This window comes from Podarcis filfolensis, assembly GCF_964270895.1.
Source record: "Podarcis filfolensis genome assembly, chromosome: 3".
In the NCBI taxonomy this organism is placed as follows: Eukaryota; Metazoa; Chordata; class Lepidosauria; order Squamata; family Lacertidae; genus Podarcis; species Podarcis filfolensis.
The window spans coordinates 41,987,709-42,012,268 of record NC_139606.1 but is presented as its reverse complement, the minus strand read 5'-3'; the positions used below and the strand labels follow the sequence as shown (position 1 = coordinate 42,012,268).

Sequence of the window (24,560 nt, the reverse complement as noted above, 5' to 3'; positions counted from 1 at the left end):
GTGTCTACAGCAGCCGCTGGCTTGGGAGGATGTATGAAGAAACTTAAGACCTTTTCAAATATATAACATGCAACTATTTTTAAATATGCTTTGATAACTGTTTTGATTTCTTCTGTTCTTTGTTTTTTGTTGTTGAAAGTGTTTTTGAAAAATTAGAGAGTTTGGATGTGAATATTTTAAATAACTTGAAATACTCAGGGGTAACAGTGGTTTATCAGTCAGGCTTGTCATGTGTTGTTTTTAGTCAGCCCTACTCCAGCAGTCTGACATGAAGTTTTAGCGGGCAAAGCTTGATCCAGATCTATGGGCAGACTCAAAATGGTTGCAATTTTTTGAGCAACAGGGCAGTTTACATGTGAAGCCCCCTTCCCATTTGAATACACTCCCTCTCCTTGTAGTATATGTGTGGTTTATGTATTAGTTATTTGTCCCACGCCTGTGACTCAGTAAGGCTTCAGCTCTGAGATTAATTCTGCATTTGGTAAATATAGTACAGATACTTATATTATTTTTACTTCTAGGTGCCACAAAATACTATTTCACTGAACTGTTCGTTCAGCCATCTGAAGAAGGTTTTGACATGGTACCAAGGTGTGAAAGAATTCTGCATTTTTAAACTTTTCAACAGTTCTGCCTTTGTTTCATTTTTTCCTGCACATTTCATGAAATATAACATACATTTAATGGTATTTGAAACCATGTTAATTAAGTGCATTCCTTGCCTTTTCTGTTCTTTCTCCTGCTAAGAAGTGTTAATTAGACTGTGGCATTAGGAAATGGAATTCTTGAAGTCAAAAGTCATCTGGCTGATTAAGGGGTGCCAGTTTCTATGGTACTCTGTAGCCATCAAACATCACAAACTTTTTTAAAGGTGCTTATATTTCTTCCCAGTAGAAGGAAATGTGCATTCTTCTTCCTTGAACCGAAAGTCCATTCCAGAAGCCTGAACTGTATCTAATCATGTATGGATAATCTATTCAGGGGGCAAAGGAGAAGAGAATATTTTTTATCCTCCCCTCTGCTTGCCCAGACAGATGTGATATGTGGTATTAGACACATTATGGCTTGGGTTGTTTGTGTGCTACTCAAGCTCTTAGATTGGACTTCAGCTGTTGAATGCACTCTTTTGGCACATGTGTTTCCTCTCCATGTATCTTCCTTATAGATGATGTTCAGGTCACGCACTAATCTACTGTATTCTCTTGGCTTATCATCCTGCTACACCAGGTGTGGAGACCTTTAGCCTTCCAGATGTTGCTTAACTGCAATTCCCATTAGCAAGCATGGCTAATGGCCAACGATAGTTGGAGTTGGAGTTCAGCAACATCTGAAGGGCCAAAGGGGTTTTCCCACACCTGTTCTACACTATCATTATAAGGCATAGTGCAAAGCCAGATTCACAATGTTACCGAAACAGTTAATACTTGCATTTCCTCCCCTGACTGCTTTCCCTTGTATTCCTACTGGTTACCCTGCCCTTGAAAACCACTATTATCACCCTTGCAATGCCCTTGTAACATCCCAGTTTATGATGTGCTTACAGCAATATTAATAATCCCCAGCCTGAGCATTGGTTTGCTGTTGTAGCAAGTTTTAGGGTTAATCAGTGGCAAATTATGCAAACTTAAAAGTTGCTGTAATTAATTTCTGCCATGAAACATATAATTGCCAATTACAAGCTGATACTTGACCATCTTTTTCTAACTTGCACAGCAATCAGTTTCAATTAGAACTTTCTTCCTTTTTTTAATTGGAGGGATGGCTTTTAAATAAAACATTTTTGAACAGATTTCGGCAGCTGTACCTGTGCTGCAACTACCATAAAGTGCTGCAACTACCTTGCATTGTGATGACGATTATATGGATTGGTTTCTCTCTTTATGGAGGTGGAAGATTTTTCAGCACATGTTGTGTATGCACTATGCCAGGAGTCAGAAATTTAGAGATAGGAGAGAATAAGGATATGCTGAAGAGACAATAGAGATCTGTGTTTATATGTTAGTCCTGAAAAGGACCATAAGCTCTTTTGGACAGGGTTGAGGTCTGGCATTTACAGTCAGGCTCACATTATAAGATGCTGGGGATTATTTTCATTAAGTGCAATCCCTTTGCCTTGAACCTTCTGGGATGCAGTACTGTATTAGATCAGGTGTGACATTTTATTGTATAGTGGGGGTGGGGAATCATTGCTAAGGAAGAAGGTACAGAAATCTGGTTGATTACTACACGTAAAGAACTCCAAACTGCTTTTGTTTCTGTATTGCAGAATAGTTAATGGGCCAGTTTTACCTCAACAAGGCATCTTGAACAGGACACTGTTTTATTCCTGCCCTTTGCATTCTTCATGCTTTGATGATACTTCCATGTCCTTTTTTTTACTACTCTTGCTGTTTCTGCTGTCCAAAGCCCTACTAAATATTTTTGTGTGATTGGGGCTGAAAGGTACCTCTTCCATAGGTAACAATGGCACTGGAAAATGCAAATGTCTCATTTTTCAACAAGCCTTGCCCTGATTTTTTTCTCTCTTTTTACGTACTCGTTTGCTTTTCATGCAATGGCAGTCATATTAAGCTATCTTTGCTTTTCAAAAAACAGGTCTCCCTTTATACAAAGTGTTGTTGCCCAGTGCCTTGAAGAGCTTTCTTTTGCTAGAAGCACATTTAGGTTCAGCATACAAGGAACTGATGGGACAACCTACATCTTGGTAAGTTGCAGACCTGTTAACTTTTTCATACTGTGATATCCTACGGCTTGGCTCCAAATCTTTCCATGCTGTTTAGCTTGCTCACCCTTGCTAAGCAGACTTTGTTAATTCTTCTAACAGTTAACAGTGCAGTCTGTTGCACAGTCTACTCAGAAGTAAATCTCAGGACAGTTAATCCCAGTTAACTGTCCATAGGATTGCACTCAAAGGCTGCAACCCTATGCCTGCTTACCTGAGAGTAAGTCCCATTGAACTGAATGGGATTTACTTCTGGGCAGACGGCATTCAGTGCCACTGTTCCTCTTTAAGGGGCGAGTAGATATGTAGGGTTGAATTGTAGTTGCAGTTACAGAAATTCCAAAATGCAGTTGAAATTATTGGCACAATTGCATTGTGTAAGGGAAGTCAGGACTTCATTCACCATTTGCCATGGAATGTCCATTGTTACAGCACTTCCAGAATTTGTCTTCTACGGTAAATGAAGAAGAAGAGGAGTTTGGATTTGATATCCCGCCTTTCACTCCCTTTAAGGAGTCTCAAAGCGGCTAACATTCTCCTTTCCCTTCCTCCCCCACAACAAACACTCTGTGAGGTGAGTGGGACTGAGAGACTTCAAAGAAGTGTGACTGGCCCAAGGTCACCCAGCAGCTGCATGTGGAGGAGCGGAGACGCGAACCCGGTTCCCCAGATTACGAGACTACCGCTCTTAACCACTAGACTACACTGGCTCACAGTATGAAATGAACAGGATTTGCATGGGCAGTTTCCTAGATTTGGGATCTAGGGCTGCAGCCATAGGGCCCAACTACTTTGGTGATGAGAAGCTGTCTATAAACAAATAATAAACTATAAATACACATACCTGAAGTAAATTCCATTTAACTTTGTAGGACTTACTTCTAGGTACACATGAATCATAATCATGGGAATGCTGGATTTGAAGTTTCATTGCCCTTTAACTCCATGTTTATAAGTGTGCTTCTGTCTGTGTATGCAAAAAAGTTAACCAGTCAGTGAAATGAACATAGCAAGAGGGCAGCCCAATTGTTCAAGGAGTCCTGGAGCAACTTTCCTATGAGGAAAGCTTACAGTGTTTGGGACTTCTTAATTAAGAAAGGTGAGTAGGTGGGGGCAGGGTGGGGCCAGGCACGAGAAAACTCTATAAGATTATACATGGTGTGGAGAAAGTAGTTAGAGAGAAGTTTTGCTCCCTCATAGTACTAGAAACTGGGGTTATCCAGTGAAGCTGAATGCTAGAAGATTCAGAACAGACATAAAGAAGCAGTTCTTCACACAGCGTGTTCTTGAAACTATGGAATTTGCTGCCACTAGATGTAGCAATGGCCATTAACTTGGACAGCTTTAAATTGGGATTAGACAAAGTAGAGGACAAGACTATGAATGGCTGCTGGTCATGATGCCACTGAATGCCAGTTGACAGGCAGCGTGAGTGGGAAGAATGCTGTTGTGTTCATGCTCTTCTTGTGGGCTCCCTGTAGGCATCCGGCTGGCCACCATGAGAACAGGACCTGGCCTAACTGGGCTTTCATCTGACCCAGCTGGGCTGCTCTTATGTTCTTAAACGGACTGGACCCCCACCCCACCCCTTTTTTGAAAAACAAAACAAAACCCACAACTTGTAGGTTTGTCTCTTCATTTACAGATGTGGCTACTAAATTCTGACACGCTGCTGGTGGAATCTTCAGGAACACTGGCCTGCAGTAATATTTTTACAGTGTTTGAACATGATATGTCGTCTGATTTGAGGCCGTTAAAGAGTCAGAAGGCTATCAAAGTCCTTTACCATCCCTGTGTGAAAAGCAGAAATAAGGAGTAAGTACCTGCTGTTTATGTCGCTTCTATTAAAACACCGTAGCAGGTTATTATTTTATTGCCATTGTTCAAATCGCCAGTGTTTTTATTTAAGCCAGTGAATTCTAATACAGAAAGGTTTTATTTCACCTATTTGAAATGGGGTGAAGCAAAGTCATCATAGTGTTTGACTACAAAACAAGATATTGCACTATTTTATATAATACAGTGTGGGTATAATTGCGGTATGAGGATATCTGTCTATATTCTGCTGATGGCTTTAACTTATGATAGAGCAGAATTTAATTGTTTTAGTACTTGCCCTGTTAAGGAATATGGGCTTCTTTAGTGTGCTTACTTTTTCATCTGTTGGCTTCCTGATCCTGGCTTTTATTTTGCAATATATAAGCAGTATGAGGTTATAAAACATCTGTCAGCCTTAAGGTCATGTGAGGGCTAGCTTTACCCCTTGCCACCATTATTTTAGTATTCTTTTGGGAGCCACTCAGAGTGGCTGGGGAGGCCCAGCCAGATGAGCGGGTTGTAAGTAGTAAATTATCATCATCATCATCATCATTATTCACACAGCCATGTTCTCTAAAGGTCCATGCATTTAGCTGGCACATGAACATTTTTTCTGATAAGGGCGATTCCTTTCATATATTCTCAATGTAAAAGAAACATAGTTTCTCTTTGAAGTTATAGTCATTCACCTTTTATTAACTCTATATGTTTTAATGATTCCAAATGTATTTTCTTCAGCAAGGAATTTTGTACAGGTGGGACAACTTCATTTTTCATCAATAATTCCCATAAATGGAAGCGACGTTCTTAGACTTAAAAGTAGCCAGGGAGAATAAAGGTGGGAATGACTTTATGCACATATGTACTGATATTTATGTCTAAGGGTAAAGAAATCTTATTTGCTTAAACAGTGTTTTAGTGAGTAGTGTGTAATGTACAATGTACATTTGTAATGTGTTTGGTGAGGGAAGTTGTCTGCCTGGTCAGGTGAAAGTTGGTTTAACCGTCACTTAGGGACCTTAACTGACAGCTGAAGAGGGGTTGGAGATAGAACTCTCTGTGTGCAAATGAAGGCTAGAAAGTATTCGAACCACAGTTTATGGCTCAGTTGGTAGAGCATGAGGCTCTTAATCTCAGGGTTATGGGTTTGAGCCCTACATTGGGCAAAAGGTTCCTGCATTGCCGGAGTTAGACTAGACGACCCTCGTGATCCCTTCCAACTCTACAACTCTATGATTCTATATTCTGATTGGTGGCTGCAGGTTTAGAATTCTTAGTTAGACAGTGTGATTGGCCGGGATTGGACTAGAGGGGCCAGAAGAAGTGTATATATGATCAGGTGCTGGTAGTTAGCTATTGGTTAGCCAGCCCTTGCTGGTCAGAGAACCTGCCTACAGCAGTAAGGGAGAACTGGGGGGGAGCCAGTTTAGAAAGCAAAGCTTTGGTATCCTGTAGGAGAGCCAAAGGAAGAGCACAAGGCAGCAAAAACAGACCTGCATTTCAATAGGTCAGTAGGGTTGAAGCAGAGCTAATGCTTTTTTGTGGTAAAGAACCAATTTACATGCTAATGCTTTTGTAGCTTTTGAAGCAGCAGATGCAACGGGGTGCCTTTAAATTTGTAGGACTGTTGGTTGACAGGGTTTTCTTTTAAAAACACACCACCTGCACTCCATACCCTGGATGAAGTACTTTCTAGCTCATTTGTTCGCTCTTTTAAAACTTTAAGGGACATTTTGAAAGAAGCTTGTGTAGAATGTGCGGTGCTGAATGGCTTCCTTCCTTCATAATTTTAAACAGATGGGCAAGTCTCTTGATGCACAGACCGCATAATAGCAAGGGCATTTTTGTCTCCTCTGAGAGACTGAATGAGGACATAAGGCAGGAGGCTACCATGGTGTAACTAGCATGGGGTTAGACTAGAGTGATGAGGTTCAATATGGGAAACTCGTATTCAAATCCTGACTTAGTCATTGAAGCTCAGCAAGTGGTTTTGGACATTCACACACTCTCAGGTTATCCTACAGTACAAGTCTAAAATAAACTCCATGTTCACAAGCTCTTTTTGGGAAAGACAGAATACAAACATCATCAATATTTTTTCCAGCTTGTTTGGATAGGGCCGAAGGCAAAAACTGTGATACAAAGAAACTGAGACAAACCACTTCTTTGTTTTTTGAGTGCCTTTACTCGAGATACATTTAATCACTTGCTTTGGGCTTCACTCCCTTCTAAAATAGAATCTTAAGTCCTCCGGTATAGAAGCTGGTGAACTGAATCATCAGTTTGTTCTTGATTGGTTTTTTTGTGTATGTGACCTTTAAGTTTTTTGCTGTTAAAACCAAGAAACCCAAATTGAAAACCTGATTGCTTAATCATTTTAAGGAAGGTTTAGCTTTAAAACCATTAAAAATTTTCTTTTCAGTCATACAGAGTACACTTGAGCATGGTAGCATATAAAGCTATATTCTCGTTCCTCTTTCTTTGTCGGCTGTATTTTGGTAGAGCTCAGTTGCAGTATAATAGGTTAGCTATCTGTTGTACTCCATATCCATATCCAACTGAGGACATCTGAGCAACACCAGAATATTGCTCCGAGCTATGCAAAAATCAAAACAAAAAAGCAGTATGAGGTAAAGTTTGGTCCCACCACCACAATTTATTTTCTATCATGCAGCAGGCTCTTTGGATCTCGGCCCAGTACTTCTGGGTAATTTACATTTGCTCTCAGTTCTTAGCTTCTGCCTCATAGAAGTGTTTACTTGGCTGTTGAAGCTGCTTTTGGGTAGCTTGGGGACTTCTGTGGATTATCTTTATCCGTAATAGTCTTGGAGCACAATCTTTAGCACCTGCTCTCAGAAGTAAACTCCATTTGAAGTTGGTTGGACTTAACATCCAAATATTTTTTTTTTTATAATATATTTATTGAAGTTTTCAAATAAAGCATATATTAGATAAGCACAACTTATCATTGTCCATTTAACATCTCTCAATTGTTACATGGGACTCCCCCACACCTCCCGCATACACTTACATCATTATTAAATTAATTTCAAACAAATTATCATTTAACTCATCTTAATTAATAATCTTAATTTGGTTTGACATATAATTCAGCCTTAAATCTAATTTAATGGTAGACAATTGTCTGCACTGGCATCCAATTCAACACTCAGCCAAATTACAATATTTTTGTAAATAAATCTTAAATTTCCTCCAGTCTTCTTCCATCCTTTCTTCTCCCTGGTCTCGAATTCTGCCGGTCATCTCGGCTAATTGCATATAGTCCATCAGTTGCATCTGCCATTCTTCCACAGTGGGTAGCTCCTGAGTTTTCCAATTCTTGGCAATTAATATTCTTGCTGCTGTTGTTGCGTACAAAAAGAATGTTCTGTCCTTTTTTAACACGCTCTGGCCGACAATACCCAGGAGAAAGGCCTCTGGTTTCTTAGTAAAGGTGTATTTAAACACCTTTTTTAATTCATTATATATCTTCTCCCAAAAGGCCTTCACTCTAGGGCAGGTCCACCAGAGGTGAAAAAATGTTCCTTCATTTTCCTTACATTTCCAACATTTGCTATCAGACGAATGGTATATTTTAGCCAGTTTAACAGGGGTCATGTACCATCTATACATCATTTTCATCACATTTTCCTTCAACGCATTACATGCAGTGAAGTTCAGCCCAGAGGTCCACAACCTTTCCCAATCTTCAAACATAATATTATACCCAATATCCTGCGCCCATTTTATCATTGTTGATTTTACCATTTCGTCATGTGTGTTCCATTTCAGCAGCAAGTTATACATTCTTGAAAGTACCTTAGTCTTAGGTTCTAACAGTTCAGTTTCTAACTTTGACTTTTCCACTTGGAATCCTAACTTTTTGTCATTTTTAAACACTTCTTTAATCTGAGCATAGTGTAACCAGTCTCGCACTTTGTCTCTCATCTTTTCTAAACTCTGCAATTTCCAGTTGTCACCATCCTTTTCTATTATCTCCCAATATTTTGGCCAGTTGGCCTCCATATTGGCTCTTTTCCGAGCCTTAGCCTCCAGGGGTGACAGCCACCTCGGAGTTTTATTCTCCAGTAAGTCTTTATATTTTGTCCAGACATTAAAAACTGATTTTCTGACAATATGGTTCTTGAAGGCCTTATTTATCTTAGCTTTATCATACCATAAATATGCATGCCATCCAAACGCATTATTAAAACCTTCCAAATCCAAGACATCCGTATCTTCAAGAAGTAACCAATCTTTCAACCAGCAGAAAGCTGCAGCTTCATAATACAACTTTAAATCTGGCAGGGCAAAGCCCCCTCTTTCTTTCGCATCTGTTAATATTTTAAATTTGATTCTGGGCTTTTTGCCCTGCCAGACAAATTTAGAAATATCTTTCTGCCACTTCCGGAAACACTCTGTCTTGTCTACAATCTGCAGTGTCTGAAACAAAAATAACATTTTTGGCAATACATTCATCTTGATGGCAGCTATTCGGCCTAACAAAGAAAGTTTTAGTCTTGACCAACTATCCAAGTCTCTCTTAATCTCTGACCAACATTTTTCATAATTATCTTTAAATAAACTCAGATTTTTTGCTGTTATGTTTACCCCTAGGTATTTAACTTTTTTAACCACATTTAGTTCTGTCTCTTTCTGAAGCTGTTCCAACTCAATATCTGTCATGTTTTTCCCCAAAACTTTAGTTTTTTGCTTATTTAACTTAAATCCTGCCACTCGACCGAAGTTTTGAATCAGTTGTAGAACTCTTTTCAAACTAGACTCCGGCTCCTGTAATGTCAAAACTAGGTCATCTGCAAAAGCTTTAAGTTTATATTGTTTCGCTCCGACCTGAATCCCTTCCACCAACCGGTCCCCCCTAATCATATTCAGGAGCACTTCCAGAACCGAAATAAACAGTAATGGGGAAATCGGGCAGCCTTGTCGTGTACCTTTTTCAATTTTAAACTCTTCTGTAACCACATTGTTAACTATCAGTTTAGCCTTTTGTTCTGAATATATTGCCTCAATCCCGTTCTCAAACCCCCGTCCCACTCCCATTTCTTTTAAATTCCCCTTCATAAATTTCCAAGATATGTTGTCAAAGGCTTTCTCCGCGTCTATAAAAATTAAAACTGCTTTAGTGTTTATGTTTGTTTGTAAAAGTTCCAATATGTCTATGATGTTCCTTGTGTTAGTAAACATATGTCTGCCCGGGAGAAAGCCTGCCTGGTCTTTATGGATTATCTCACTTAAAACTTTCTTAAATCTTCGTGCCAAAACATCTGCAAATATTTTGTAATCCACATTTAAAAGGGAGATGGGACGGTAATTCTTGAGTTGTGTCTTTTCAGTTTCTGACTTTGGAATCAATGTGATAAATGCTTCTTTCCACGATTCAGGCGCCTTCTTCCCCTCCATTATTTCATTACTGACCTCCAACAAAGGTTGTATCAAATAATCCTTCAATGTCTTATAGTAGTTAGAGGTCAGTCCATCTGGCCCTGGTGATTTGCCCTGTTTCAGACTCAGGATGGCCTGTTCAATCTCTTGTCGTGTTATTTTGCCATTTAAAATTGTTCTATTTTCTTCTGACAGCTTTGCTAATCCATTTCTCTCCAAAAATTGTGTAATCTCTATTTCATCTTGTGGCCCTTGAGTATATAACTTTTTAAAATACCTCTGGAAGCACTTTCTAATCTCTCCTTTTGCAGTCTTTTCTTTAAGAAATTCTGTTGAATCAAGAACCCTCTCATCACAGCTTTACTTGCATCCCAGATAGTTCTTTTTTCCACCGTAGTGTTCAAATTAATCTCAAAATAATCCTTTAAGGTTTTTTGGGCCTTCTTTACAATTCTTTGGTCTCTAAACAGGCCATCATTCATCTTCCATCTAAAGGAGCCGATTGGGATCAATGTCATATCCATTCTCAAGGCGTTATGGTCGGAGCATGTTTTGGGGCAGATTTCCACCTTCCTCACCTTAGGTGCCAGACTTCTAGTTATCCATATTTGGTCGATTCGTGTCCAAGTCAGTTGAGCTTCAGAAAAGAATGTTCCTTCTCTTCCCAGGGGGTTTCTAACTCTCCAGATGTCAACCCAGTCCATATTGTCAGTCATTTCAAAAAAGGTCTTAGGTAGTCTTCCCTCTTTAGTAATGTTCTGGTTCTGTGACTTATCCATATTTGTTGATACGACCCCGTTCATGTCCCCCATCATGATGACGTTGTTGTAATCCAGATAATCCAGCATGGTCTCGTGCAACTTCTTATAAAAATCCGATTTTCCTTCATTTGGAGCATAAATTCCTAATATCAAAATTTTTTCTCCTTGATACTGTACTTCTATTGCGAGGATTCTTCCACTTTCATCTTTAAAGAGAAATTTTGGTGAAAGGCTCTCTTTTGCATAGATCACTACACCTCTCTTTTTAACTGTATCCGATGATATAAATTCTTGACCAAGCCTTTTATTTATTAACACCTTTCTATGGAGCCTAATCACATGTGTTTCTTGTAAGCATATAATGTCCAATTGTTCCTTTTTTAAAATATGAAAAATTTTAGACCTTTTTTCGGGACTGTTACAGCCATTTATGTTCCAGCTCAAAAGCTGCAGAGACATCCTGGATAGGTCTGGTTATTCTTTCTGGGGTGGTACCTTGTTCTCCGGTCCTTGAGGATCCGAGGGGGCGGGCTCCTCTGGAAGTTCTGGCGCTGGCAATCCAAGTCCTTTGTGGAGGTCTTCTCCGTGTGCTCCCAAAAACTTGTCTCTATCTTCCACTGTTTTGATTTTGATCTTTCTCCCTCTGTAGGTAAAGGATAATCCTTGTGGAAACTCCCACCTGAAGATAATTGCGTTGCTTCTCAACAGTCTTGCCAATTCCGTGTAGTTAGATCTAAGGTCCAGCAACTGCTTAGGAATGTCCTTGTAGATTTCAATTCTCTTGCCCAAAATGTCTAGTGACTTTTCGTAGTGCAGGCCCAAAATCTTGTCCCTTTCCTCCTTTGATCTCAGTGTTATCAAACAATCTCTGGGCTTCTCTGTCCTTCTGACTCTGCCAAGCCTGAAAGCAGATACAATTTTAAAGTCTTTTTCCTCTAACTTCCAAAACTTGGCAAATTCCTTAGTTAGAAATTCAATAAAATTATCTTCTTCCACCTCTGGTATTGACCGTATCCTCAAGTTGGTCTCCCTGTTTCGCAGTTCTGTCATCAAAAAGTAAATCTGATGTTCTCCAACTTGTTTGCTGAGTGGTCTTACTTCTTTCTCAAGTTCTTCCAATCTTTGACTAGTATCTTCAGCCAGTTTACGATTTTCACCTACAGCCTCCTTTAATTCTCCAATAGACTGGGCATTCTGTGCAACTTGTCCAGTCAGCTTATTCAAGCTTTCTGTGTTCTGTTCAATTTTAGCTGTATGCAAATCAGCCTTCTTGTCCAGAGCCTCCAGTTTCTCCAAAATTTTCTCCAAGACAGAGCTACTTGTCCCTGAAGCCATATCTCCCAGGTGCAGCTCCTCTGTCTCACCCTCCCCTGCCTGTATTAGGGAGGCCGCCTCTATGTCTGGAGGCAAAGTGGAAGGCAAGGCCGGCACAGAAGATCTACGCTGTGAGGCTGCAGATAAAGTTAGAGTTGTTTGTTTAGTCCTTCCTCTTCTCCTTGCGCCACTCATTCCAAAGTTATCTGTAATCCAAGGTCAATCCAAGTTGTTCCCATGAGAAAGCAGAGTCCCAGATACAATAGTCAAACAGAGGCCGGGAAAGGGAAAGTAAAACAAAGTCACTGCTGTAAGTCCAAAATCCTCTAGAGGGAGCTTAATACGTCTTCAGGGAAAAGATCAAATCCAAGTTAAACTTATAAATTTAAATCCATGTCCATCGCCTCCACAATGTATTATTTTTAGCAGAGTAAAACTTAGAGCGAAACAGTGTTTCTTACAGTGCCTTGACTGCAACAGTTTCAAAGTATCCAGTTCCAACTCAGAATGTTTCAAAACCTGAATTCAATGTATCCAAAATTGCAAACTGGTGCTCATCCAGGCAGCTCCAGCACCAGAGATTTTTATTTATTTTATAATCCACTGGTGCCACAGAAGAAGGATATCAATGCACCCCGAATATAACCAGCAAAAGTCAATAGCTCAAAGTCTTTCACTCAGAAAACTGCTTTAACAGGGTGCCAGCATTTAGTTAACGCATAACTTTTTGTCTCCACTCCTCCTGCTCTTTGCTTAAAGTTCAGTATAGCGGGAGATGGGCTTCCTGCTTATCCTCACTCCGTTTTCAGCCAGATTTCAACTTTTTAAAAAAGTTTTAAAAGTTTCATAAAGTTCTCAAAAAGTTTCAGAAAGTTGACAAAAGTTTCAGAAAGTTTTCAATGTCCAAATTTACTCACGGGTTGTAGTTTCCAAAGTTCAGAAAAGTTGCAGGAAGAAAGGACAGCGCTGACCGGCAACAGCAACGCGGCTTCACTTCGCTGTTTGCGCAACGACCCACAGCGCCGCTACCCCCTCCGCGATCCGGAGCCCCTTACGGGGTCCCTTCAGCGTTTTGGGGGCTGCTTCTGGCGCCCGCCGGGTCCCGAGACCACAGGCTTCTGCCACCTGTGGTTTTCCTGAATGGGTCTCCGCTTCGCCGTAGCGGACGACCCGTTTACAGCGGAGCTCCCTTCTCCTTACTCGGAGAAGGCAGCCATTGCCGGTCGCGCCGCCTCCGGAAGTCGGACTTAACATCCAAATAGTGTGTTTAGAAGCATGGGCAGGTTGGGCCAAGTGACTCATGTTCACATGCAGATTATTCTGAGTTTGCTCTTGTGTTCCTTTCACTGATGCCCCCAGATATAGATTGTAAACACACGTCATCAATGTGTATTTGCTTTAGACTCAAGGCTGCTCATGGAACTGTATTAGGAGCAAAGCTGCCTCACTTCTTAAACTTGTATCAGTCCCTTATACCCTGTTCTTCCCCCAAAGAGCTCAGAATAGCTGACATATAGTTGCCAGGCAATTCTGCACTGAGGTCGTTCTTTGGTTCAGAGTTGATTGGCTTTAGAAGTAAAACTACAGCATGTGCCTTCAGATCATTCTCTGAGGAGGTTGTTGCTTTAATTAAGTTACACCATTTCCACTTTCTTAGTGCTTTTCTTTCCCTCATAATTATCTTGGCCAATGAAGAATCATGTAGTGAAGATAACAATGTTAAGACACTAGCTTGAGTTTCCTCAACTTGGTGCCCTTTGGATTTTGTTGCACCACAACATGTTATCCCTGACCATCATCCATGTGGCTTGGGAGGTGGGAATTGGGAGTCCAAAATCTGGATAGTACCAGGTTCGGGGAAGGCTGTACTAGTTAATCAATCACACCTGGGATCACTTAAATGAATTAATCTGGTTTAGGTGATGTGGTGATATAGTCCTTTAAGATTAGCTTGCGGGTTACATGGGAATTTGTTTGAATCCCTGGAATAAGCCTAAACACAGATGCCTCTCATTAAGACCTCAAGGCCAGTGTTGAATGGTAATTAAAGACACGTACTTATTTCATTGGGCGGAAGGGGTGAACACACATAGTCAGTGTTCCCTTAAAACCTGGGCTGCGGTGAGCATAAGAAGCTCTCAGCATGGACGGTCAGCGACTGTTTGGACCTTAGAAGATACCATATTTTTCTGTGTATAACATGCCCCCTATTTGGGGGGACTCAAAATTAAGAAAATGGGGGGAGATTGCCCCCGTGTATAAGACTTTTTAACATTAATTTTTAGTAAAAAAAAAAAAGCCTTGTCTTATACACAGAAAAGTACAGTATTTTGCTTTGTTGCTCACCCTGCTAAGATTTATGCGTAAGTGTTTCAGTCAATTAGCAAGCTAAGTTCTGTTATTTTCCTTTTTACAGAGTTTTATTTTAATAAAGTTTCTTGTATGTTTTTATGGAAATTGGTCTCACTTGAGTTTCTAAACCTTCGATCTTGAATACATATTCAAAGTGGGTCATTCATTACAGGTGAGTAGAGGGGTTCCTGAATTATGTCAGCCAATCAGGGAGGTTGTTCGGGGCCATGCTTACTAGACAGGCAAACATTCGTTGTTCTTTTAGCAGTGATCCATTAAAAGATTTCTGAAAGTGGTGAAATAATAAACTACTTCTTACTGGCTCGGCCCAAGCTTGGATAGCATTGGTTGCTTTGACTCATTTTGTACTTTAACTAGCCACCACTCTTTTGTGTCCAATTCATGGAGGTACACAAATGAAACTAGTTATGGGAAACGTGTGACCTTTCAGATGTTGCTGGACTACAGTACCCATAATCCCTTGCCATCATTCTACCCATCATCCTTGCTGACTAGAGCTGATGGGTGTTGGAGTCTAATAACATCTGGAGGGCCACATGTTGTGGACCAATGGTTTATACACTGCAAGTATATGGGAAAAAAGATCTGTTTAATAATGGGTATTCTGTAGCTGCATAATGAAGGAAGTGGGGCCCTGGCCATCAAACTTGTCTCTTTCACTGCACAGCTATTTGCCCATAATGAAGCTGCTTCCAGAGACCCATTTTCTGCAGTACTGTGTACCATAAAACTCAATGACAAATCTTACATTTATTGCCCGTTATTATTGAGATACCTTATTAAAAAGGGAGTGTGGGCTTTTGTGGTTCTTGGTGTTTGTATATCTCCCCGCAGTTAGTAATCACTTTCTGTAATTTGAAATATTATTGTGGATTTCATATATCAAGCTCTTAATCCATTGAAAGGCATAACTGATCTCCTGAAACATTATGTACTCAAAAGACAGAATTAGATGCTCTAATTAGAGTTCTGATACTTGTATCCCCCACCCCCAATCCCCTTTTTATATTGTCAAGAAGTTCGTTTGCACCATTAGTAGAAATTGCAAGACAAGACATCTCTTGGGTAATGGTGGGATAATAAATCCCTTAGTAATGTAGCTGTCAGAATTTTTTTTTTTTAATCATTTTAATTTTCATTCCAAATGCTAAGCTAACAAGGAAAGACTTGGGAAATAATGATTGTCTTCTAGTGGACAAGAGTACTGTCAAAATACACAAGGACAAGTGAAAGTTAAGTTGGATTTCTGGAGTTTTGTACATGGCAGACAAGTTCCTTCACCACAGCTGAAAGCTAGTTTTTGATGCAGGTTTTGATTAATAATAATAATAATAATAATAATAATAATAATAATAATATTATAATAATAATAATTATAATATAATATCTTTATTGTCATTGCCCCTCTCAGGGACAACGAAATTACTTGACTGCTCCATAAAAACACTAATTAAAACAATACAGTATAGTACAGCAAGGAAGATTAGATGACTTTCAAAGTCCAGGCTTCCCATTCAGGGCCGAGATCGCTCTGGAGAAGAAGCTGTTCTTAAGACGGCTCTTTCTTGTCTTCATCGTCCTGTACCTCCATCCCGACGGCAGGAGCTCGAAGAGACAGTGACCAGGATGCGATGGATCTTTTACTATGTCCAGTGCCTTCCTATGGCACCTTGTGGCATAAATCTGCTCTAAGGTGGAGAGTGGGCAGCCAACAATGCTCTCTGCTGCCTTAACAACTCTGCACAACCCCATCCTGTCCTGGGTAGTACAGCTTCCGTACCACACACATAAGCCATAAGTGAGCACGCTCTCAATGGCACAGTGATAGAAGGCAAGCAGCAGTTTCTGCGGAAGATGGTTTGGACAGGGCATTTTAGGCTATGATTTTCTTGGATTATACCATGTCAGGCTATTGCAGAGGTGTGAGAAGTGTTTCCCTCCCCACCCCCCATTCTGAGAACTGTTTTTTCTTCTATGGAACCTTTTGGCGACTATAAGTGGTGAGTGATACCAAAGGTGGAAAAACTGGGCAGAACAACAAAGGGGACTCTTGTTTTTGTACATTGGACTGTATTTTAGCTGCACAGAAGTTGCCCCACTCCAAATTAAAGGCCCTTCGAAGTCTAAAGTAATAGGACAGGCTTTGCCTGGTCCTTTTGAAGATGATAATGGAGAGAACTCCATTATCCTCCAATATAGAGGACTATATTGTGGAAAGTGTCCCACAATTTTGATGTCATGCCTGGAAAGGCCCTCTGTCTCTCTTTTCTGAATCTCTAAAGATGGGGACATCTGGAGAAGGGTTCATGGTGAAGATCTTAATTGATAGCAGGTGAGAGAAGGCAGCATTTCTCCCTTCAGAAGCCCTAGTCTCAGACCATATAGCTTTGAAGCCCAAACCATCAACTTGAACTGAACGCCAGAATGAACTTGGTAGTTAGCAAAGATACCAGCATAATATGATTGGGGTGCTCAGTTGCAGTTAGCGACATGACTTCTGCATTTTGAACCAGCTGCAGCATCCAGATTCTGCTCAACAGCAGCCCCATGTACAACACATTGCAGTAATCTGCCTGGGCTGAAATCTCTTAAGGTGCTAGTTTTTTACATGCAAGGAGAGGAGTATGTGTGAGTGTGTGAATATTAAAGCACGTGCTCTCCCTTCCCACAACTCAAAGTACAGTGGTACCTCGGGTTATCTATGCTTCAGGTTACATACGCTTCAGGTTCCAGACTCCGCTAACCCAGAAATAGTGCTTCAGGTTAAGAACTTTGCTTCATGATAAGAACAGAAGTCGTGCTCCGGCTGCACAGCAGCAGCAGGAGGCCCCATTAGCTAAAGTGGTGCTTCAGGTTAAGAACAGTTTCAGGTTAAGTACAGACCTCTGGAACGAATTAAGTACTTAACCCGAGGTGCCACTGTAGTTCCAGTCCATAAAAGCTAAACCACTGAAATATAAACTGGCCCTTTGGCATTTTGTTACCCAAGGGCAATGGGCTGAATGTTGCAGGATGGGAGAAGTTTATACCTTCCATATTAGAAAACTCTGTTGAGGTTTTATTTGCCTCAGAGATGAGGGAAATGTGATTGCGATTTACATAAGTGAAACGGCTAAGCTCCCTGATAGTCGGACATTGCCTTTGTAATTTTGTTTACTTAAAAATGAGATTATTATGTCTGAAAATAATGTGTCATTAGCCACAGCCTGCAATGATTTATCATAATTGGCTGCTTTACATCCATTTGAAATAGCTAGGCACATGAATTTTCCCTAAGGCTACATTAGTCAGCGTGAGCTCAAACTGCTAGGTTGACATTTTTTCCTCTCCAAACTCATATGTGAGTGTAAAAATTTTATGAGGCAACTTTAACAAGGCCCTTTGGGATTTGGGATTATTTGTCTTAAGTTCTTATTTAAGACAAAAAAAAGTTTCCTTCACTATGTTTATCCAGGTAGAGTAAAGCTCCTTTTTCAGAGGCTAGACTGTTTAGGAATAAATAAGATTTGACAGAGAGAATCGGGAATCAAGGACAGGAGGTTTTCTTCTGTGCTAAATGTATTTTGCCAAGATAAATGTTAACTGTGACAACATATCCCAGGTTTCTAAGGCTATTTCTCTAGATTAGAAGGTTTGTAGAAGAGAAAACTGCTTTTTTTCCCCCTGCCAGGAAATAGTGAGTTCTGATAAGTGAAAAGTGATGTGCATTGAGGAAAAATTGCCCCCATTACATGCATACAACAATGGATTTGAACAAGCAACTACTACTCAAGAAAGCAATGCTGGAATCACGATAAGCTCTGAAAAGGCTATCTAACGAAGTTGCCAAAAAAGGGAAAAGCTACAAAGGAATATATTTTTCTTTCTCTCTAAGGAAAGGTTAAAAATAATACATCTGTTATCCTACTGCCCCTGTATAAAGGACTGTGTACCCACACCTTTTTGGGTTTCTATCCAGTCCTGGTCATTCTATGGTGCAGCTCTAACATTGTTCCAAACCATGGTTAAGGAAGCTTAAGTATTTTTTGGCATGAGTTTGAATTGGCAAACCATGGTTTTGGGTCATCCAGCAAACCCTGATTTGCAAGTGGGTTTGTAAACCATGACTTGGGCTAATTGATGAGACCTAGTTATAGCCTCTCTGAAGCTAGCTGGACCATAACGACAGAAGTCTTGAACAGATGGACAGTGAAAGAAGACATGGAGCGCTAAACCATTACTTGCCTTTACTTTTGGAATGTCAGGCCACTGTATGAGTTCTAAACAATGGGTACCACAAACTGGTATGGAGTTTTTATCAGAAGATATATAATCTTACCAAAGAAAAGCCTAAATGAATTAGGAATCTGTTTTAGAAACGAGATGGCTCAAAAAAGGCAGCAACTGAATTACAAAAAATAGAGGCCATCTTTATGTATCTCACTTTTGTTAGTTCCATTTAAGAGAAAGCAGCTTGGGTAGGTGGGGATCAGAAGACTGAATCACTTATTCTATGGCTTTTCCTATTTTCTTTGTAGCCTATTCATTGCCATAGGTTTATTATTTATACCCAAATTTTGAGTACAACGTGGTGCGTATCTCCCAAAAGTAGTGTATTCAAATAACATTTATTATTTAAATAAAAAGGGAAGGGCTGTATTTCAGTGGCAGATAACATGCTTTGTGTACATAAGGCAAGGGTTCAGTTCCCATCACCTCCAGTTTTTAAAAAAGGATCCAGTAACAGGAGAGAACAATTTCTGCCAGAAACTATGCAGAGCAGTTCCTGATCAGAAAGGACAATATTGGGGTTGATGGATCTGGCATAGGTCAGTTTCCTATGATTTAAAAGAAATGACAGTTATATAAAATCCAAATAGACTGCCCTAGACTGTGTATTCACTATACAGATTTAACCTACCCAAATCTTAAAGCTATATAAGTATCTAGCATTACTTCATTAGAATCTACTGAGGTTTATAAGGGGAATATTATTAGATGACTACATGGTTTAGTTGAATATATATTCTTTGGCTGGATTCCAGGTTCTCTTATCGATATCAAACTCTACTGGTGATGTGTTGGTATCGAGCAATCACAGTGTTCACTGTGGTTTTAAACTGCATTGTGTTCTCATCTCTTTCTGTGGAAGATAATGTCCCTTTAGAATGTTTCCAAGCTAATATGAAGATATTCCTCACTGGGATGTATTAGCAGTCACAGTAGAGTAAGACTGCTTATGCTTTTTGTATGCTATATAGAAATAGCAAGGAATTCCTACTGAAATAGCAAGGAATGTATTCTGGAATTTATTGAAAATAAGTATACCAGCCTTGATTAGCATAGAAAAGTGACAATTGAGTAATAACATTAGCTGGTCCTAATAAAGGTATCTGCTGAATGCATATAAAGAGCTGTAAACTCCTGGTTCTATTTAATGTTTCATGAATAGTATTCTTATTACTGTACAGTGGTACCTCAGGTTAAGTACTTAATTCGTTCCGGAGGCCCGTACTTAACCTGAAACTGTTCTTAACCTGAAGCACCACTTTAGCTAATGGGGCCTCCTGCTGCTGCCGCGCCGCCGGAGCACGATTTCTGTTCTCATCCTGAAGCAATGTTCTTAACCTGAAGCACTATTTCTGGGTTAGCGGAGTCTGTAACCTGAAGCGTATGTAACCTGAGGTACCACTGTATTATGAAGCGACATGTGACCCTAATCAGATGAAGGATGGCCTATAAATTTTGGAATCAAATGAAAACAAAAATGTCACAAGCGTGATCCCATGTTCCCCAGAGTCTTATTCAGTCTGGATATGAACCAATCTATTAAAAAAAATAGCAAGAAAAAACTAATATTATGTAACTAAAATTAATCTCCAGCTTTGTTAATGTATCTAAGTACTTCCTGATGGGAGCAAACCCTTTATCTCAGTAACTCATTATGAAACTTGCATTATTATTTTTTACTTGGCAAGATGTAATCCAGGAATTCCCCAACCATTTTAGGGAGGCACATTTGGAAAATGAAAGCTGTTGTGGGCCCCACAAAATGCCCATTTCAATAAAAATAAAAATTAGTGATGTTCAGATGTACCTCTGAAATACACCATATGAAACCTCCTGCCGTAATAACAGAGATAAAAACCAGGCAACCCCCATTGTCCTACTAAACCAACAATCCTCAATTAAAAAGAGGCGCAGGCAGGGGGCCTTGGTGGGAGACCCTAGATCTAGCCTGTTATAGCTGCCACTGTATAGCACCTGGGAATAAGCTCTATTGAACTCAAACAGACTTCCTTCTGAGTAGACTTGTATAGGATTTCTTTGATAAGTCTTCATAGCTCCTGCTGCAGACTGTGTGAAACTTTCGTCCTGCACACACACACACACCCCCGACCACCTTTTTGTTGGTTTGTTTTGTGTGCTTGCTTAACATCCAGCCAGAAAAACAGTTCTGGTGAACTTAAAACCTGCTACTATATTGTGAGAGTTGTTTCTTTGGGGTTTTCTTCTAATAAACCAGTATGGCTACCTTAACTTTTTGGTTACTAACTTGGGCAGATTTCATCTGAAAGACCATGCAACAATAAATAATTCTTCAAGTTGAAGGGTTCAGGTAGCAGGCAAAGAAGAAAAAGATCTATAATGCTGCACAGTTGTTAGAAGTCCCTTTAGGCTACAAGCTTTTCCAGGAGAGGTGAATTTTATAAAGTCAGTATTCGCTTATTTTCAGCCATGGCTGTTGTGTCGTGCTTAAGCCCACCCTCCAAAAACAAACCCACAACACATCTCCTATAATGGGATCCTATTCATCAATGTTTTCATACTGCATCCTTTGAAAGGCAGTGCAGTGAGCTGCTATTGAAAGATACTTTTTAAAAAATCCTATATCACTCTGTAGGGAATTGTATATTTAGGGCAGGCTGCCAGACTGTAAGAAACACAAAAGAACAGGCATGGGTTAGTGACTAAACTTCAGTCAAATGCTCCCAACATATAAACTCATATAACTGCCACACTTTGAAGTATTGCTATTATTTTATAGACTTATATCCTTCCTGTCAAGGGAGGCTACCTATGCAGTAGCAAAATACAATAAAAATGCAAATGGAAAAAAGTTCCAAACATTGGCATTAAAATAACAGAAGCAGAAAAATGTGTTAAAAGACACATCCATAAAATAATTCAAATGCAGATGGAACTTAAGGATCTGCTAGAGTATCCAGTTGGCAGAAGAATGAAGTTGCTTCAGTAGCAGTTGTTGCTGTAAGTCTCTGTGGCCCCAGAAGATTATGGGGTAGAGTTGTCTCATGGCTACAGGAAGTTATGATTGCCTTTTTCTGCACATAGCAGACCCTTCACATGAGAGTAGGCTGTCCATCAGCTGCTTGTTATTTTAACATTTATCACCAGGATCATGCCATTATGACAGTCTGGTGGCTTGAGATTATTGCACATGCAGAAGCTGTGGGCAAGGTTTGAGAAGAATGGGTTGGTCAGTTGCCCTCTGCCTCCAAATAATCCTGAAGTATTTGCATCAGGCTATTTGCATACTAGGAATAAAATACTGCTATTTATATTGAGATGTTCTCAAAAGGACTTCACAGTCACATAACATTACCTTAGTGACCCTACCTTAAGATATGCTAGTATATTTACGTCCACATTGCAGATCAGGGTCTGAGATAGAGAAATAGTATTTTGCTCACGGCTACTAACAGAATCAGTGGCTTAGTGGAAATTTGAACCAAGGATGGTTTTTTTCACAGCTAATGTTCTTGCTAGCAATCAGTGTGCCAACTGCTTGATGTTTTATGTTCATGTTTTCATCCATGATTATTGAAGTACCTCACAGAAATGCACGCAAATGCTGCTTTGAAGTCAGAAGTGTTTCATACAACTGCCACGAACTCTATGGCAGTCCTAAGCGTGAGGTGCATTGTGAAACTGTGTGTTGCTTCTAGGTACTGCACAGTTGCTCAGATCTCAGCCAAGTAATCCGAATGCTTTCCATTTGCTTCTCTTTGCAGCGGCTGTGATTCTGAGTAATCTATGTTTATTACTCATCTTTCTGTCGTCCATTAGAATATGAATTTCATGAAGCTGTGGCTGAAGTGCGATAGACTGGCCGTTGTTCAGTGAACGGAGCAATTAAAAATGAAAGAAAACCCCCTTCAAGTACTTGCAAAGCCATTTTTTCCCTGAGAGCTATTTGGGTCTCCTTTTAATGAGACACGCTCTGACTCACTGCTGAGAATGTTGTAGATTGCATTGTGCTCTGGACCTGAATAAGTAACTTTTTGCATTCAGTTGGTATTAATAAGCAACTGCAACCAACTTCTCTTTATGCTTTAGAAAACAAACTGCACCTCTGCATTTCTTTCCCCTACAACAGAACTTTCCAAACTGTGTGTCACGACATGTTAGTGTGTAGGTTTGTCATGTGAATGCTCCCCAAGCTCCTCCTGAGTCTGGAAAGTGGTTAGTTTAACCTTGGGTTTGCTAGTAAAACTGAATTACTGTGTCGCAGTATGTTTAAAAAGTGTGTCACCAACATGAAAGTTTAGAAAGCTCGGCCCTACAGAAACCCCATATGAAAGTTGATGGAACTTCAGATATGATATTTGCATGTTTGTAAGCAAAAGGTACTGTACAGTATCCCTTTATTGGAACTTTGAATTTCCAGCATAATAATTAAACAACACTTCTGATTGTTTTCCAGCCTAGTTGATTCATGGGAAAATGATATGGGAGTCCATTCTCTAACATTTCCATCCAAAACCTGCTTGGAATTGCTGCTGATACTGTCTCAGAGTAATGCTTCGCTGCCACCTTCCCTTCGCTGGATGAATTCTTTCCAGGTAAAGAAATGATGGCCTTTCCCATAATGTACCTAACGTTAAGAAGAGTATAGAATCCAGACCATTGTCCAAAACCATAGGTTAACAAACCTGAATATCAAACTACAGTTTGATCCTTGTTTGGTAATCTGGTTTGTTAAATAATTATGGTTTGTGCAACCCCTAGTTTCGCTTATATGGATGAAGTAAAAAACTGTTTTGTTACAAGGGCATCTATGCAAAAAAACAAACCCAAAACTATATCCATTTACTGATTGTGAGTTTATGGAGTCATTTATCTGATTTGAGATGAATGTGTTTACTGTTCCAAGCATAGATAACGTCTCCCTATTCTATTGGGCATTAAGAAGCTATGTGGTTATAATCAGTTTTGGTGCCTATATTGATATGTCTGCAAAACGGGGCCTCTTCTGGCCTTATCTGGATATAGTGTTTTCTCCTGTGACTGAGTGTGAGCCATGTCCCTGCCGCTATCTCCTGCTATATTGCTTGTTTCCAGTTAATACACAGAAAGCGGCATCATGATGAGTCAGACCATTGATCCCCCTGTCCCAGAATTGTTTACAGTGACCAGCAATGGCTCCTCAGGGTTCTGAGAGGACATTTCCACCCCTACCTGGATATGCCAAGGATTGATCCTGGATTCTTACATGTGGAAAACAGATGCTCTGCTGCTGAGTTTGTAGCCCTTGCCCTTAACTGCAGTCTTCAGCTAGTTTCTTGTTTTTACTTTGTTCACAGCCCTGGGCTTTTTGTGTGTGTGTGTGGGGGGGAGCGGCCATATTTTGGAGATGCTGTTGAAAGTGGCTGGGATCCAAATGGTGCAACCTCTGTAAAGTTAATTCCTGAAACAGTAGACCCCCGCCCCCCGGTCATGCTGTTTTTTGAGGCATCTTTAAATTTCAAAAACAGCAAAACAGCTGGATCTTTTCTTTCTTTCTTAAAAAAATTTCCAAGTCACCCTCTACCACTATGTATACTAGGGAAGCAATCAGTCTCCTGAATAAACTTGTACATTGAGTCCAAACCAGTACAATTGTACCTTGGAAGTCGATTGGAATCCATTCTGGAAGTCCGTTCGACTTCCAAAGCATTTGACTTCCAAATCACAGATGCTCCTGCAGCCAATCAGAAGCTGCAGAAGCCCTGTTGGACGTTCGGCTTCCAAAAGAACGTTCGAAAACCGGAACAGTCACTTCCGGGTTTGTGATGTTCGAAAGCCAAAATGTTCGAGAACTAGGCTGTTTGAAAACCAAGGTACGACTGTATTTGCAACTCAGCCCCTACCATCCGTTCACTTAGTAGCACCTTCATTTGTCTACTCCT

At 40.1% G+C, this 24,560-nt stretch overlaps 1 protein-coding gene and 1 long non-coding RNA gene across 5 annotated transcripts in view; one reads left to right on the top strand and one right to left on the bottom strand.

The window, feature by feature from the left end:
- UBE3D (ubiquitin protein ligase E3D) overlaps nt 1–24,560 on the top strand; it is a 62,142-nt gene that overhangs the window by 13,498 nt on the left and 24,084 nt on the right. Inside the window, exons 6-9 of one of the 2 annotated variants that reach the window (XM_083608247.1) lie at nt 522–591; nt 2,596–2,704; nt 4,368–4,537; nt 23,096–23,234. In XM_083608247.1, coding sequence (XP_083464373.1) covers nt 522–591; nt 2,596–2,704; nt 4,368–4,537; nt 23,096–23,234 — 488 coding nt within the window. The remainder of the gene's footprint in view (nt 1–521; nt 592–2,595; nt 2,705–4,367; nt 4,538–23,095; nt 23,235–24,560) is intronic. The other variant, XM_083608248.1, reaches the window with a different exon arrangement.
- Nucleotides 4,398–24,560, bottom strand: part of LOC310760174 — a 69,522-nt gene continuing 49,359 nt past the window's right edge. For 2 of the 3 annotated variants that reach the window (XR_014546819.1, XR_014546820.1), the window contains one exon: nt 4,398–4,513. This is a non-coding gene — a long non-coding RNA (uncharacterized lncRNA). The remainder of the gene's footprint in view (nt 4,514–24,560) is intronic. The other variant, XR_014546821.1, reaches the window with a different exon arrangement.